This window comes from Adelges cooleyi, unplaced genomic scaffold (genome assembly GCF_023614345.1).
Source record: "Adelges cooleyi isolate 19-005CV unplaced genomic scaffold, UGA_ACOO_1.1 ACOO_flye_CR_arks_rails_tigmint_CR_PRNA_376, whole genome shotgun sequence".
NCBI lineage: Eukaryota > Metazoa > Arthropoda > Insecta > Hemiptera > Adelgidae > Adelges > Adelges cooleyi.
Genome location: NW_026096053.1, coordinates 10,000,001 through 10,014,744, shown reverse-complemented (window position 1 = coordinate 10,014,744; position 14,744 = coordinate 10,000,001). Strand labels below are relative to the sequence as shown.

General features: G+C 31.4%; 1 protein-coding gene across 1 annotated transcript in view; it reads left to right on the top strand.

The window, feature by feature from the left end:
- The window catches only part of LOC126840527 (uncharacterized), a 45,298-nt gene that overhangs the window by 13,280 nt on the left and 17,274 nt on the right, over window positions 1-14,744 (top strand). Inside the window, exon 2 of the mRNA XM_050576343.1 lies at window positions 14,135-14,328. Within this exon, the coding sequence (XP_050432300.1) occupies window positions 14,141-14,328 (188 nt within the window). The 5' untranslated portion in view covers window positions 14,135-14,140. The remainder of the gene's footprint in view (window positions 1-14,134; window positions 14,329-14,744) is intronic.

The following is a 14,744-nucleotide window of genomic DNA, read 5'->3' as shown; positions in this document are numbered from 1 at the left end:
CGACTCAGGGCCAACGACCCAACGATAATTTAATATTATGAAATTAAATAACGTGCACAATGGCGTCGGATTGACAAGTGCCGTTGAATACTGTAAGAGCGAAAATAAATCACCCACTGTTAATTATAATAATATTATGACCAACGCAGATGAATTGGGAGGTGTGTGCAATAACTGGTAAAAACTCAATATTTTCATAATAGCACACAAATTTTATCTAAAACACTAACGACAAAAACGAATAAATTAACTTTGCAAATTGTTCATATTTTAACGCTTGTACAGTTTATATACAACCGGAAACGTAGCCATTGGCTACTAGCCAATGGGAATACATTAATGGTGTCATTAGTTTAAAATAATAATATCATCTTTTGAATGTAATGGGCAAATTCATTGGAACTCTGCGAGCAACTCAAATCCGTATAGAAGGTAACGTTGCAAAAAAAGAAGAAAAAAAAACAGTTATAATAAATGTACACTTCAAAAACTACATTTCGCAAGAGATAATGAGAATATGCCCAAGGAAACATTAAAGTCATTATAAGTTATTATTCCTCAAGTAAATAAAGATAAAAACTATCAACAAATTCAACGCATAAAAAAGTTATAGCATGTTACATCGAGAGGAAAAAATTCTACTAACAATTATTTATTTAAATAAAATATCTTATAATCGTAGTAGTGTACTTTTCGTTATTTTTCTAAACTACAATTAAACAATTTTAACTCGAGTATAATATGATAGTTAACAAATTTTTGTTTTAAATAAAATTAAATGCCGCATTTAAAAAAAAACCCTCATATTTGTTTTTTGTAAATTATGGGAAAAAGTTTATATTATATAGAGCGAAAAAAGTGGAAATCGTTTATCTGCATTATCTCTTAGGTATACCTCATACCTACATAAATTATAGTATGCAAAAGTCGAAGCGATTCTATTAACGTTAAATTATTATGCATGCGTTTTTTTGTTCGAGCCGGCTTATTATTTTATAATCCTATTTTTCGCCCTTCAGGTTTTACTACATCACGTCGGTTTAAACCCTTTGGTTTTTTTGTCCATGTGTTTTCCGCTCTCTCCACACAGAGTTTACATAGGTTTTAAGGACAACAAAAGCTGCCATATAATAATGAATGTTAACGGTAGCAACGTTTACCGTCTGATGGACTTAGACGATGCCCCCGTGTGAGAGCGTCGTACACACACTAGGTCGGTGTGTACAGGAAGAGGAAGGGCAGTTTTCCAAGTTAGTACAATTTGTAACCGTTCATCGCCATTTGCCCGACAGGGGAGCTGATGTGGGACGGTGATGGCGGCAGACGGGGAAAGTTGTCACTTTAGTATATCTAGTCAGTCCATACAATATGTATAGGCCATTCGAAACAAACGGCTTAGCACATAAATTCTAAAGCGTTTACCCATGTATGAGGTTCGTACGCACCGTCGTATTTGTTTTCCGATTCCGGAAAAATGACTACTGACTTTTGTATTCGCTCTCCGGTTACCTCTCTCTAGGTACAATTACCCTTAGGCTGATGAAAGTCTGACATGCAATGTACGACATATAGGAAACACAATATTCCAGTAACGCTGCTCCCGGCTTCTATTGTTTACACTCTATATTCGTCTGAAATAGATTTGATATTGATTTTTCGTGTTCGCCCGTCAAAATCAAAGCGCTTATAAAATATGTGCTATACACAGCCGCTAACTTAAATATGGTCCACTATACATATAGAGTCTAAATTATTATGCAAATGATTGGTATACCGATGATTGGTCAATTAGACGAAGTTAAAGTTTGCCAAATTGAGCGACCATATTCTGATAAAGGCGAACAAGTATTATAGGTACTATAGTGAGGCTGGCAAGTAATGTTTTATACAAATTATTTTTTACTATTGTATAAGTATACTATACTTATAAGTTGAGCTATATTATTTTAGATACAATTAGGAATGAATAATATTCAGGGTAATAGTCACACTATGTTTAAATCAGTATGTTCAATGTTGATATAACTTTTTTTTACTTTTATCCTTTTGATTTTTTTTGTTTTAAACCGCACTTGAACCCAAAATATTTCCAAGGCATTTGTTTATAATATTATATTATTACGTCAGAAACATGAACGGGATAAGACCCATAAATTTGTCAATATGATGTACGCAAAGAATTATTTACTACAATCTTACTATGCCTGTACCTGATATAACGTTTAGAAGATAAATAGTTATGTTCATTTTTTGTCGACGATATTAACCGGGCTAACCCTAACACGAAGCTTGTTTTTTTTTTGGTGATAATAAATTCTGTCTAGCAATTGCCAACTATTAATATTTGTTTAAAACCAGTAGGGAAATAAAATTAGTATACGAGTTTTCATAAATCAAGTTTTTGAAAAAATGGTACCTATTTATTACATTAACTGAAATTATTGCTATACCAAATATAGCGCTGTCAATCTTCATCGTTTATTCATATACATTCACAAAAAACAACTAAAATGTTATGTAGGTATTTTTTTGTATTTTCACAGGACGGCCGTTCACGATATAAACCGGTGTTTTTTAATTATTTACTTGGCATAGTGCCACGTTCAACATTAATTGATTAATACTTAGAAATGAGATAAAAAAAAAACTTTTTCTTTTATCAGAACGCTCAAGTGAAGCATTTAATTTTGGCGACTCACGGCGTAGAAAATACCCTCAACTTTATCGTAACTTCTAATATAACGAAGTGTTGAACTTTGGATTTTTCATCCAATAAAATGTGAACCCGGCCGACGATTTTTTTGCCTTTAACAATAAGTAAGAATTCTTTAAATGTTCTTTGACAAAGTATTTCAGCTGTGACGGTCTAACTATATTTTCATGCAAAATGCATAAATTAAATTGTAAGCCCTCTATCTATAACTATTTAGAGGGTAGACTATAACTATTTTAGAGGGTAGACGAGGCATTGTATTGTTGACAATTTGTTTCTTATTGCAAAAAGAAGTCAAGGAAAACGGAAAAGAACTTTAACTTACTTTGGCTTTGATTAGTTGAAGATAAACATGCGAGTAGACCAAAATGGTAGAATTATTAATTAAGTTTAAAGAATAAAAGTCATAAGATCAAAGCACTATATTGTTGAAAGTATTAAATTTGTTTTAAAGTAAGGAATGAGGATTTGATACTTCCTTATCGGATGGAACGCAATTCTTAGCGATTCGCAAGACAATTTTTTCTTTGTTAAACAATCCTCTTTAAAATAATTACATGATGCATTAAGAATGTGAAATGATGAGAAACTCGAGTATCTGTTGTGCACAGTCGTAAGCTCTTCGCTATTGTCAGCAAAAGCGGAAGAAATAATTTGTCAAAGTAAGTCTGGTGTATGACACCTGTGAATGGAGAAGGATATACATTTCTATTGTACTTTTCTACAATAACAGAAAACATTATTCGGAATAAACTTATTATATTTTCTTTTAATGTAAATATTAAAAGTCCAATTATTTCCGTTCATATAATTCTACATTTATTAGCTACTTTAAAATGTTTTTTTTAAATATATACAAAGTATTCATTTATGTTATCCGAGTGTACTTAAAATTATTCACTGCTCTTGCCGTTTGCCCAACTCATCAATCAAAATATATAAACGTCAATCTAGATTTTTGATCTATAAGTAATTTCATAAGTATAAACCAAAAAGATAATGTACAGTTGACAAGTATAATATTACGATTTTTTAAACGCGCTGTGCTTTGCTGTGTTACTATTATTATGGTTCTATTTTATTTGTTGCAAGTAAATCAAAACTTCGGATATGATATTATCTTTTAAAAGCGCATTAAGTAGTCCAAATCAGAGTTGGGTAAAATTTAATTAAATAACGAATAAAACCTAAAAAAAAAAATTCAATAACGTAATTGATGTAAAAACATAATATTTTATTTGAATAATTTGTATTCGGTAACTTCAAAACTGCATTTTTTACTATGCACAACAACAGAAAGTAAGCATTACATTCCTGTCGAATAGTAGGTATAAATAAAATGCGTTCACCTTAATACACACACCATGGTTTATCTCGTCAATGCGCTGTGCAATGCTACAAATCAATCCGATCAGTTTTTTTTTTTAGTATGCGCCACCGCATAACTGTGGAACCTACGGTTGGAAATTCGGTTTTGCATAATTCATGTTCACTCCGATTCCCGGCAGAGTGTTCCAGGTTTAATATTTAATCATCGGCCTCACTTCTTCCCACGTGTTCCCTGCCGCATTTCCCATGTTTTACAGTAACACGGTAAAATATTTCCCCAGCCGCCGCTAAACACCGGAAGCCCTTTGCCCGTTTCATATCCCTTATACGCGATAAAGATTTGGTTTCTTCTTACTTGCTACCGTGTTCGTTTTTAAAAACACACACCGCACGTGCCATATCATTTTGTCTAAGGGGAATTTTCACAAAAAACGCCACAGATAGGAAATTACAAAAAAAAAAACTGTACTCGCGACAAGACATAATTTTGTTCGCTCGAAGGAGTTATTTATAATTATTTACCCCTTCACCATTGATATGTGTGTCTAAAGTAATGAATTAATACTGTGTTTTTTTACCAATTAAATAAAATTTTAAAATGTGTTACCGAATTAAATTTAAGTAAAAGCGTAAGCAGTATGCACGTTTTTTGTATTTCAAATTTCAATATATAATTCATGGCTTGTGGGAAGAAAAAAAGAAAGCTATTAGGCAAACCAAAGTAAAAGTTAATTTATTATCAATTATTGTACACTTTCGAGTAACGAAGTTTCTATCACGCGAGCGTTCTAAAATTAATAAAATTCAATGTTTAACATTTCTTTTCAACTTTAGTTTTTTTTAAACTTATTATACATTTTTATATTCACAAAACGGCACTAACCTGTAGAAAAATACACTGCTTTATTTTGGTCGAATACATTTTTTTTTAAACTGCGGGTGAAAACTTTGTAATGCAAATACTGAAACCCTTTAATTATTTTCGTCAGACAGCAGTTTTCCAGTAATAATTCTAAAGTTAATACAGTATAATTAAGTCGGGTGCACCAAAGAGTTAAAGTTTATCGTCTAGTATAAATTAGACGTTATACGAACTGCGCTATCTTAACGTTTCACAATATCTTATACTATTTCATTATTAATTACAAAATGTATTATTTTACGAAAATCCGTATCCACAAAAATATTTTAGAATATATTGATAATAATAAGAATATTTAAAAAAAATATACTTATATCAGTCAAGTATACATATATTATATTATACTACCAACAAGGCACTATATTTCTTGCTAAACACCATAAATTTAGTCGACCAAAGTCAAAAACGCTTTTTTATTTTTTCTTAAAACGTGTGTATTTTTTTTGTTTTTTTTTTAAGAGGATAGAGATGGATATTTACATTTCTAGTGCCGAATAAATATATTAGGTACATCACCGTCACACGACAACTGCGTTGTCACTTGTCGTGTCTTGATCGTTTGTCGACAGCATATATTTGACGCCGTTGACGTTATATCTCAGCACTGTTATTCGATAAACCGTTTAATCATAATACACATATAGCGTTGACAGCTGTTTTTGAAGTTTCTATATGCCAGAAGGAGTTTTTAGTTGAACGCGAGTTCCACAATATTGCATTTAGTCGCGTTCAGTTTGTCGCGAAAATGTAATTTACCAATAATTGAACGCGCAAACATTAAAAAAAAAAATTCCTATCCCGTTTTTTTGGATGTTTATAGTGTTAACCGGACGAGAACATAATGTACTCATATAACGAAACGAGAGCGAATTCGGTTAAAATCCAGACAATAGCAGCATATCCAAGCAGAGGCTACCCACGCTTTGACGGATCGAAATTATTTATTTAGTTATTCGGGTCTTTGAGGCGTTCCGTTGAATATTTAAAACGTTATCAAGCGAAAATGCTCGCTCGCCATTTTATGTACTTACATGTATATGATATTATTTAAACCAATTTTTAGGCCAACGGACGCGCAAAATATAACCACATAATAAATAGGTACACTGTATGAATGCCACGAGCCGAGGTTAGACATGTAGTATAGACATATAGCATCCATCCTTATCTTCGTACTGGTAATTTCCATGAAAATCGCATTTATCCAAACGTCTTCGGGACCGACTTCGTAACTGAACGGCCCACAGGACGCTGTTTGAAGAAAAAAAATTGCGTCCATTGTTCTTGGGCGAACGTTGTACGAATTCTACCGCAAAGTTAATCAACAGATATATGTACTATTGTGTGAGAAGAAAAGGTGTATTTGTTTATTGTTAGGATAAGGGGGTTTTTTTTTGACATCTTTTACATTCTAAGATTTAGCCAGTATCGCCAGATTAGCATCGCCCGAATGATCTAGTAAAGTCCCAATAATATTACCGAACCATCTAAACGGAAATTGTCGGTACTCGATCAGTATTATCAGAATTAGCTATTCTGGTTTCGCGAAGAAAAGTGTATTCATATAATGAAAAGTATACAATTAATTGATCAATCTTCTGAAATAAGTAGTAAAGCTGTCAGTCATTTGACTGATAAATTGTACAGTTTTCGTGAATGATGTATTCCTACTGCATAGTTGCTTTCTAGACTCATGTTCTAGATCATCTGTCTTGTAGACGTTGTTTGACCAAAGGAAGCATCCGATACACGATGTTACTGTCTTTAACTGAAGCTAAAAGAACGTAAAATGTACTACAATAGTGAACTGTACAATACAATAATATCGTATAATATAAAATGTATTAAAAGTTTAGATAATATCGCTAAAATTAAAAACCTATATTTTATAATTCTTTTGATAAAAATTATTAACTACTTACAGTGGGTCGTCGAAGGAAAAGATTTAAAATTTGAATATATTTTATGCGTTCCAGTAATATCTCATTATTACAGGATTGTCTTCAAAAAAAAAAATAATAATAATAACAATGATATAATATTATTAACGTAGGCCGTTGTGCAGAACGTGTCCGGGGTCGCAACGTTATTATCATCGCATTACCATAATAACATTATTTCAATAACAACGGCGACGGTAGCTGCTGCTCGGTATAGTTATTACTATTTAGTATACGTTTCACAATAATAGCAATAGTAATAATAACAATATAATGTGTGCCGGTGTGCATTGGATTTGAAAACGAAACAAAAGAGCAATTTGGCCGAGGATAAACTTCACCGAGTCGGCGAGTACACGCGGTTCGCGCATTATATTATGTATTACACGCAGGTTAGGTTTGTTTCTAACGACCACCACCATCGCCACCCCTTATAATGCAATGTGTGTAATACACTTAGGTACATGTAAGTATCAACGATTTATTTAATGCACAGTAAAATGAAAAATGGCGTATGCTCAAGAGGGAGGTGAGTTTTACCTTGGCGGACGTGTACAATACGGAATTTGGGTACAATATTATTGTGCTACTGAAACTTTAATAGGTATCCTGATGGTTTAAAAACTTGAAAATTGGACCAGTATACAGACATTTATAGTGTCGGGCAAATTGTAATCAGTTAGGTTACCGTTTAGCTATCATGATGCGTGGAGAGTGGCCCCAAACCAAAATCTAAGGAGAGATTAAAAAGGTAATGACGGTGCAATTAATTGGACAGTGCAATCAATTCCCTAAAGTACAGCTGTTGTCAAAATCAGAATGACTTGTTTGATTCCTCTGAACGACTTAAGCATTTCTATTTTATGATTTAATATTAATTGTGTTATAATGCTATAACTGTATAACATTTTAAACGGTGTTTTTTTTCACTATGTTTATGAAATAATAATAATGATATGACCAAGCAATTGTACTTTGGTAATTCGTACATATGTATACATATGAATTACTTTGTTGTTTTTGTATTTTGCTAACTGACGTCAATAACTGTGTGCTTTTACTATATGGAAACATTTACATGATATTATGTTTGAATGGCATCCCGCTGCATTAATTCAGCTGCAGTTGAATTATGCATAAAATGTGTGTATACCGGATTTCAATGCTATAGTGCTGTTTATTGTACTCAAATGCTTTCGCTGTCCCGAAAAGTATGACTTGTAAAAAGATACCGGCTGTATCTTATAGTTGACTAAAAAATATGTATATTGTAATAATATGTTTGCATACATTTAAATATAAAACGGTACCCTTAGTGTATTACTTGTGCGAGTCAAAGCGGTATTTTTATTTTATACAGAAGTGCCTTGTTGCAAATACGACGTCGTACCTATAGTAAATGGGTCGAGCGAAAAATGTTTAATTTGTTTTGCGCACATTATATTATACCTTTTTAGAATGTGCTAAAAAACTGAGACGTAGTGTATATTTTTTATTTAGCTCTCTGCACTTGCATTGTTTCAATATCGCGCAGATGATATTACAATATAATTTTATATAATTTATTTTTTACACATAAAATATAATATCAACGAGTTTCGTGGCGCACTACGACGGCTGTTGCGCGGCGTAAACAATTCATGTTATTTATTATAAAAATAAAAACACCACTTTAGTATATTATATAGGTTAACTGTCACCTTGGTGGAATAGTTAATGTAAAATAATAGTATCCTCTGCGCTCTGTTTTTCCAACGCGTTTTATTTATGAATATTTTTGACAGACTCGCAACTCGATCGTTGTGTTTTCATCAAAAATGAGTTTGACAGATGAACAAAAGCGAGGCCAGCAGACGGACGCGTTTGGGGGATTAGATCCGGTTTATTTTCAAAATAGACTATAACAAGTGTATTATTAACGCGAACGCACAGTGTATAATATTATTCGTATCATTTGTACGCTTCATAAATACCAAAAAAAAAACAATTATTCTAAAACAATTTGATGAAAAAAAAAATTTAATTTTAAGAGATTGAAATAATACACAATTTCCGCCAGTAGACATATTACATATAAAATGTTTAACAGAATGAGTAGTAATTATTTTGTATACAATACATTTAAAATCAATCGAACACCTAAAAGTATTTCTAGGTATATTAGACAACAGTGTTAAATAATTAAATTACAATTTAAAACTTTATGTCTCATCTTTATATTTTACAATCGTAAATCTTCATTTTTATACAGCACTGCATTAGTATATCGGACGTTTTAAAATAATATATTATACTAAAATAACAGTTTTCAGTTTTCACCAGTATAAATAGGTAATATATTCAATTCAAATTTATGACTGTTTAAAAAAAGTTTCTGTGTTTACAACAAAGTAAACTTGTTCAACTGTAAAAAAAAAAGCAAAGAAAAGAAAATCTCGAAAAGTATTTTGTAATTCAAATTTTCTTGCGGTTTTGCACGGAACATTATATTATTATTTCATTTTATATTTTTATGTGTAATGAAATGTACATTGTACACACACTTTATGCTTCGGGCAATATTATATACTTTGTTACCTCTGTGTGGTTTTAGCCGTTTCCAATGGTTAAACCTTTTAGCCGCAGGGTGCAAAACACAAATACTATGTAGGTATATGACTTCCCTTTTATCTGTTTCTTGGGAACTTCGTTTGTTGTCAAATGTGATTTTTTCCATTTAACGGTAACGCTGTGCCCGTCGTTATTTCATATTTCCATCGCTCTTCATAAACATCAAACATATATACATAAAACACATAATATTATACATTATACAGATTACAATTGAAGAGGCAGCGTTTTCTTTTCGACGAAATTCGAGTTAAATATTATCAAAAATAATTTTACATACGCACAAAAAAAAAAACCTTTGGGAAATATATTACAGCGTCCCAACGGAAAAGAAAAAGTACTAGAATATCCATTTGCGTTGTCAGAGTGGCCGCTAAACTCTTTTTTATATTTATTTTAGAAATGCCAGAACCACAAATTCAATATACACATTTGTAGCATTTGTAAATAGTTATTTGTGTCTTTTTATTAAACATAATAATAATAATACTTGTATCTATGCGGTAAAATGTCAATATTACTTGTATTATGTTTTTTTTTGCAGTAATTGTTGTTTATAGGAATTATTTAAAGAAAAATTGGCAAATAAATGCAAAGAACATTTAATTTCATAAATACATGTTTTTATTTTGAAAACCTATAAAGTTGAACATTAATGAAAGATGGACAAAAATATTCCCATAAAACTATTTTTTTTAATGAAGTTATTTTATTTTAGTTTTTCATTACTTGAGTGGTCATGCGCCTACATAATAATATTACAATGATTTTCCTTGCTTTTCGCAGTAAATTGTAATTTATTTTTTGTACAAACCTCATACAAGAAAGCAGCAATTTATCATGGAAAATATTTATACAATCCGATTGTAATAATATTAATATATTTCTCATCAGTCTACAAATGTAAAATATAGTAAATATATGTGTATCCTTTCCCCATTATAATCTAGTAAAAATGCAATATCTGAATAATACAAATTCATTATTTTATCTAAAATCCAAACATAAACTATTATTTTAATTATTGCGCCATTAAACCTATTTAAAAATGTGTTGAGCAAATTTGGAAGCTGCTACTAAATCGTTTGTTTTTGTATACTATTACAATAGTAAACAAAATAATTTAAATCTGAAAATTAATGTGTAATTATTATTGTAGGTCTTGTGTGCGGTCTTGCGTTAATCTACCATTAAATTGTAATTATTAAAAGTTTACACATAAGCTGCTATTCGAGCGAATTTAAACGGATTAAACGAACGTTCCATAAATCGGCTGAACACGTCCGAAATGGTAAAACGGAATCATTAGTAAGTTTTCCACATCAGTTGAATACTGGATTTTCTGGAAAGTTTTAATCCCCTGCAAACTTTTTTCCCATTTCTTTCACTCGTTGCCGTGATTAGTACAAGATGGTTGCAATTTACCTGAAAAAACTTCCATGCATAACACTCTTCATAATAATATGTAGAATCCTATGAAAAAAGTTGAAATAGTTCTGAATAGTTTTCTAATAACTTACATACAATAGGAGTACTATAATATATTATTTTTTTTTTAGTTCGTTTGCAAAAACTACTAAAATTTAAATTGGGCATCGAGTCTCAAAGTAAGCTGTACCGTGCCAAATATTGATAATACTCAAAACATCACATTATAAACAAGTAGTAGTGCCTAAACATCTATCAATATGTTTATATTCACAATAGCTAGTTAGTTAATGCATTTATGTATGATTTGTAAATCAAATTTAATAGAGCTTTTAAAAATTACATAATTTCTTGCCGTAAAATTAAACAGACAGATTTTCAACTTTTCAGACTTTTCTGTTAACAGTTGTGTATTAGAACGTTTAAATGAGTTATTTGTTAATCCAGATATAAGTGTAAATGCTTGTGTGGTCGTTGTACAACTTGACTGTTATATGGCCTCCTGTTCGTTGGTTTTGTGGTTTCCAAAAAAATAAGACATATTTTATTTTACAGCATAGCATATAAAGAGAAAACCATACTATTTACATAACTATAGGTGACAATGGAGATGAGAATGCTAATAATGCAAACTCGCAGAACTCAGAAGGACCGCTACCCGGTTACATATATATTGTGTCCTTAGGGATACGCATTCAACAAGTGTGACGAACCCTGAACCCTTTTCGTATTGTTATTGTTACTATCATCATTATCGTTACTGTTATTATTATTATGCCGCTAGAACATATTATTATTATATTATGTATAAAGTTTGTATGTGTTTGTTAGCCACATGGATCTACACCCTTTGTCTTAGAGCTACGATAGTTTTATACTGTGAGGTTAGGTCGCCCGTTGATAGTCGGCCAACTAAAAATAGTAAACCGTAATAACACCTGTTGTTGTTGATAAATAAAATCGACCATAGCATTTATCTCGAGCGAAGTCGGTTAGGTCAAGCTAGTCAAACTACATCTAAAAATCGAAATAAAGAACTTTGATCTATAGACTTGCTGCAATCGGTTCAACTGTCTAGAAAATATCGTAGGACCATAAAAAAATATATATAAATAAAATATAAAATACATGGTTGTAAAAACGATACTTTTTAAGCTCTACATTAAAGCTAAAAAATGTGAATACTGATAAAATATTTACTGTATATCCTATTCAATTTCAATTCAATCACTATATTCTTTCTGTGGATGAATAAATGTTCAACAGTTGATATTCAACGGACTGTTGGTTGTATGCTATACTTACACATCGACTGAAAGGACACCAGTTATAATATGATCCCTAAATTCGAGTTCCTACCTAAACAACGCCCATAGACACACTATTGTAACAATGTCAACTACTTGTTTCAGATGAATAAAACAATTATTTGTTTTATTTCATCATACAAATTTGTCACACCATTATCAATATGTTTTAAAAAATATGTAACTATAATAATAGAAAACAATAAAAAATCAACTGATGAATATGTTTCCTTCAATTTAATAAAATCAAAATTATTGGCATAGGCACGATTGTTTAAAGGAAGTAGCTTTGGTAATATTCTTTTTGAAAAGCGTTACAAATGGTATTATTTACATAATTTTTTAGTTAAAAAAAGCAGGGGAAATTATTAAAGTTAAAACTTAAAAACATGAAAATGTTGATCACGAAATGTTTCATCTTGGGTTGTCATTCATTTCAACATTTTCTTTTTGTTGATTTTAAGTTTATAAATTTAAACTAACATAAAAATAGAACATATTCTATGTATGTCATATTTCGAACGATACGGTGAACAAAAGCAACACAGGCTCGAGCAGAAGTGATTGTGTAAAAGCTTTAAGTTCTTTTTTTTATGGTCAACATCTGCTGTTTTTAAAAAAAAAAACATCTCAGGCAAGGGTTTTAGTTCTTGATAAAGGTGTATATTATATTCGGCCGCGACCTGTGCGTACGAGTTACGATGCTCAGCTTTTGCAACCTATTTTTTATAAGAAAAAAAAATCAACAGTTTGCGGGTTTTTGTTTAATTGGATTCTCGTAATTAAACCCTTTCAATTAAAATTAAATACCGCGTGTACGTGCTTTGGCTCGTTTGTTTACAATGATCCCACTTGACCTTTACACATACATAAACGCTGCCGTTTACACGTCAAAAAGCCAACACAATAACACGGGTTTTTTTTAAAGTGTATTGCCCAAGTTCCGCGCCAAGCTCACAAACTTTGAATACACTGAACTCATCACGTATGTACATTTAACACAGAATGTAAAAATATCGCTTATAAAATGATTTTCTTTTTTTCGTTTATTCGATATTATCCGTTTTTCCAGCTGAAAACCGTCTACTGCAATAGCTTTTCTCTTCGTCCTTTTGTTATCGAGTCACCGAGCACTTATAGTGCCATAGTACTGAGACTAAAAAAAAAAAGCTACTGGCAGCTCCTGCACCAGTTAACTCTGTTAAACGGCAAAAGAATCCTCGAATGCCGGTGTTGTCGCGATGCGGCGTCTGCGTAAAAGCTTTTCGGCGTGACCTTTCCTATTACAGTGGCAAGAGCTCATTAAAAAATAAAAGATGCTATTCGCACTATACATCCTACTGTAATATCATATAAACTATATTTCAAAAGCATTACATTTTTTTTTATAATTTAACCGTCGTCGTTTAATTACTGCTTATCACTTGTCAGTTGTCTTACGGCTTACAACTTTTTAACATTATTTGTGCAGTAAATATTTCTGCAAAATAAGTTTTAAATTCGACGTGAAATTGAAATTGTATTAGTTTTATAATAGGGTGTTTTTTTTTTAATTTAGCGCGACGCAGGATGATTTTAAAAATTTCAGAAAATCTTTAACTTTTGGAACCGACGATATTAAAACCCGAATTGATGGTTATGATACATTAAAGTGGTAAAAGTTTATTAATATTATCCGGTGGTACTAAATCTGTATGTACCTATTTTTAATAACTTACAACTAATAATAAATTTTAAACACAAACAGACAGTTGTTATCAGAAACGTTATAATTTGTAATTTTAGATATATCTAGAAAATGTATTATAGAAAATGTATTGTTTGATTTAACATTAACATATTATATTTTAACAAATTTTGTATTTTTGTTATTATATTTTAACAGGTTGTCATGATCGGCGCACCGAATTTAAGAGGTCCTGGTCCCAACGGAACCCTGTACAACGGCAGCAGCAGAGCTTTTCAATGTCATCCACAAGGCGAATCCGAGGCTACCATTACGCTCACGTTGGTCGGCTTAGGAATAATAGCCAACTCGGTGCTAATGGCTCTAATCGTATTCAACAAACACTTGAGGAGGTAATTCGTTTTTAAATAGTAGAGCTTATATAGTGGTCAGACAAAGTGTAAGGAGGCAACAGAAAAATGTAAAAGGAAAATCGATTAATATACATTAGTGAGACCAGCAAAATAAGACGAAATGATAGAATATGAACGTGTTGAGATGTATGTCACGTAAAGTGAGTAGGCTGGAGACAATTATTAAGTATTTAAAATAAATGTTTTTAGTTATGCCAATGGCAGCGAAAAAGGTCGAGACTAAATTGGGACGATTTGGGCATAATAACAAGGGAGGAAAATAAAAAAGTAAATCCGTGAAGAAAAATATTGGAAGAGACACGATCGAAGATATATTATAATATCATGAAAAAAAAAACATGGAGATATGTGGAGTGGACTAAGAAACAATAAAATGCATGTGTTATGAATGGAAT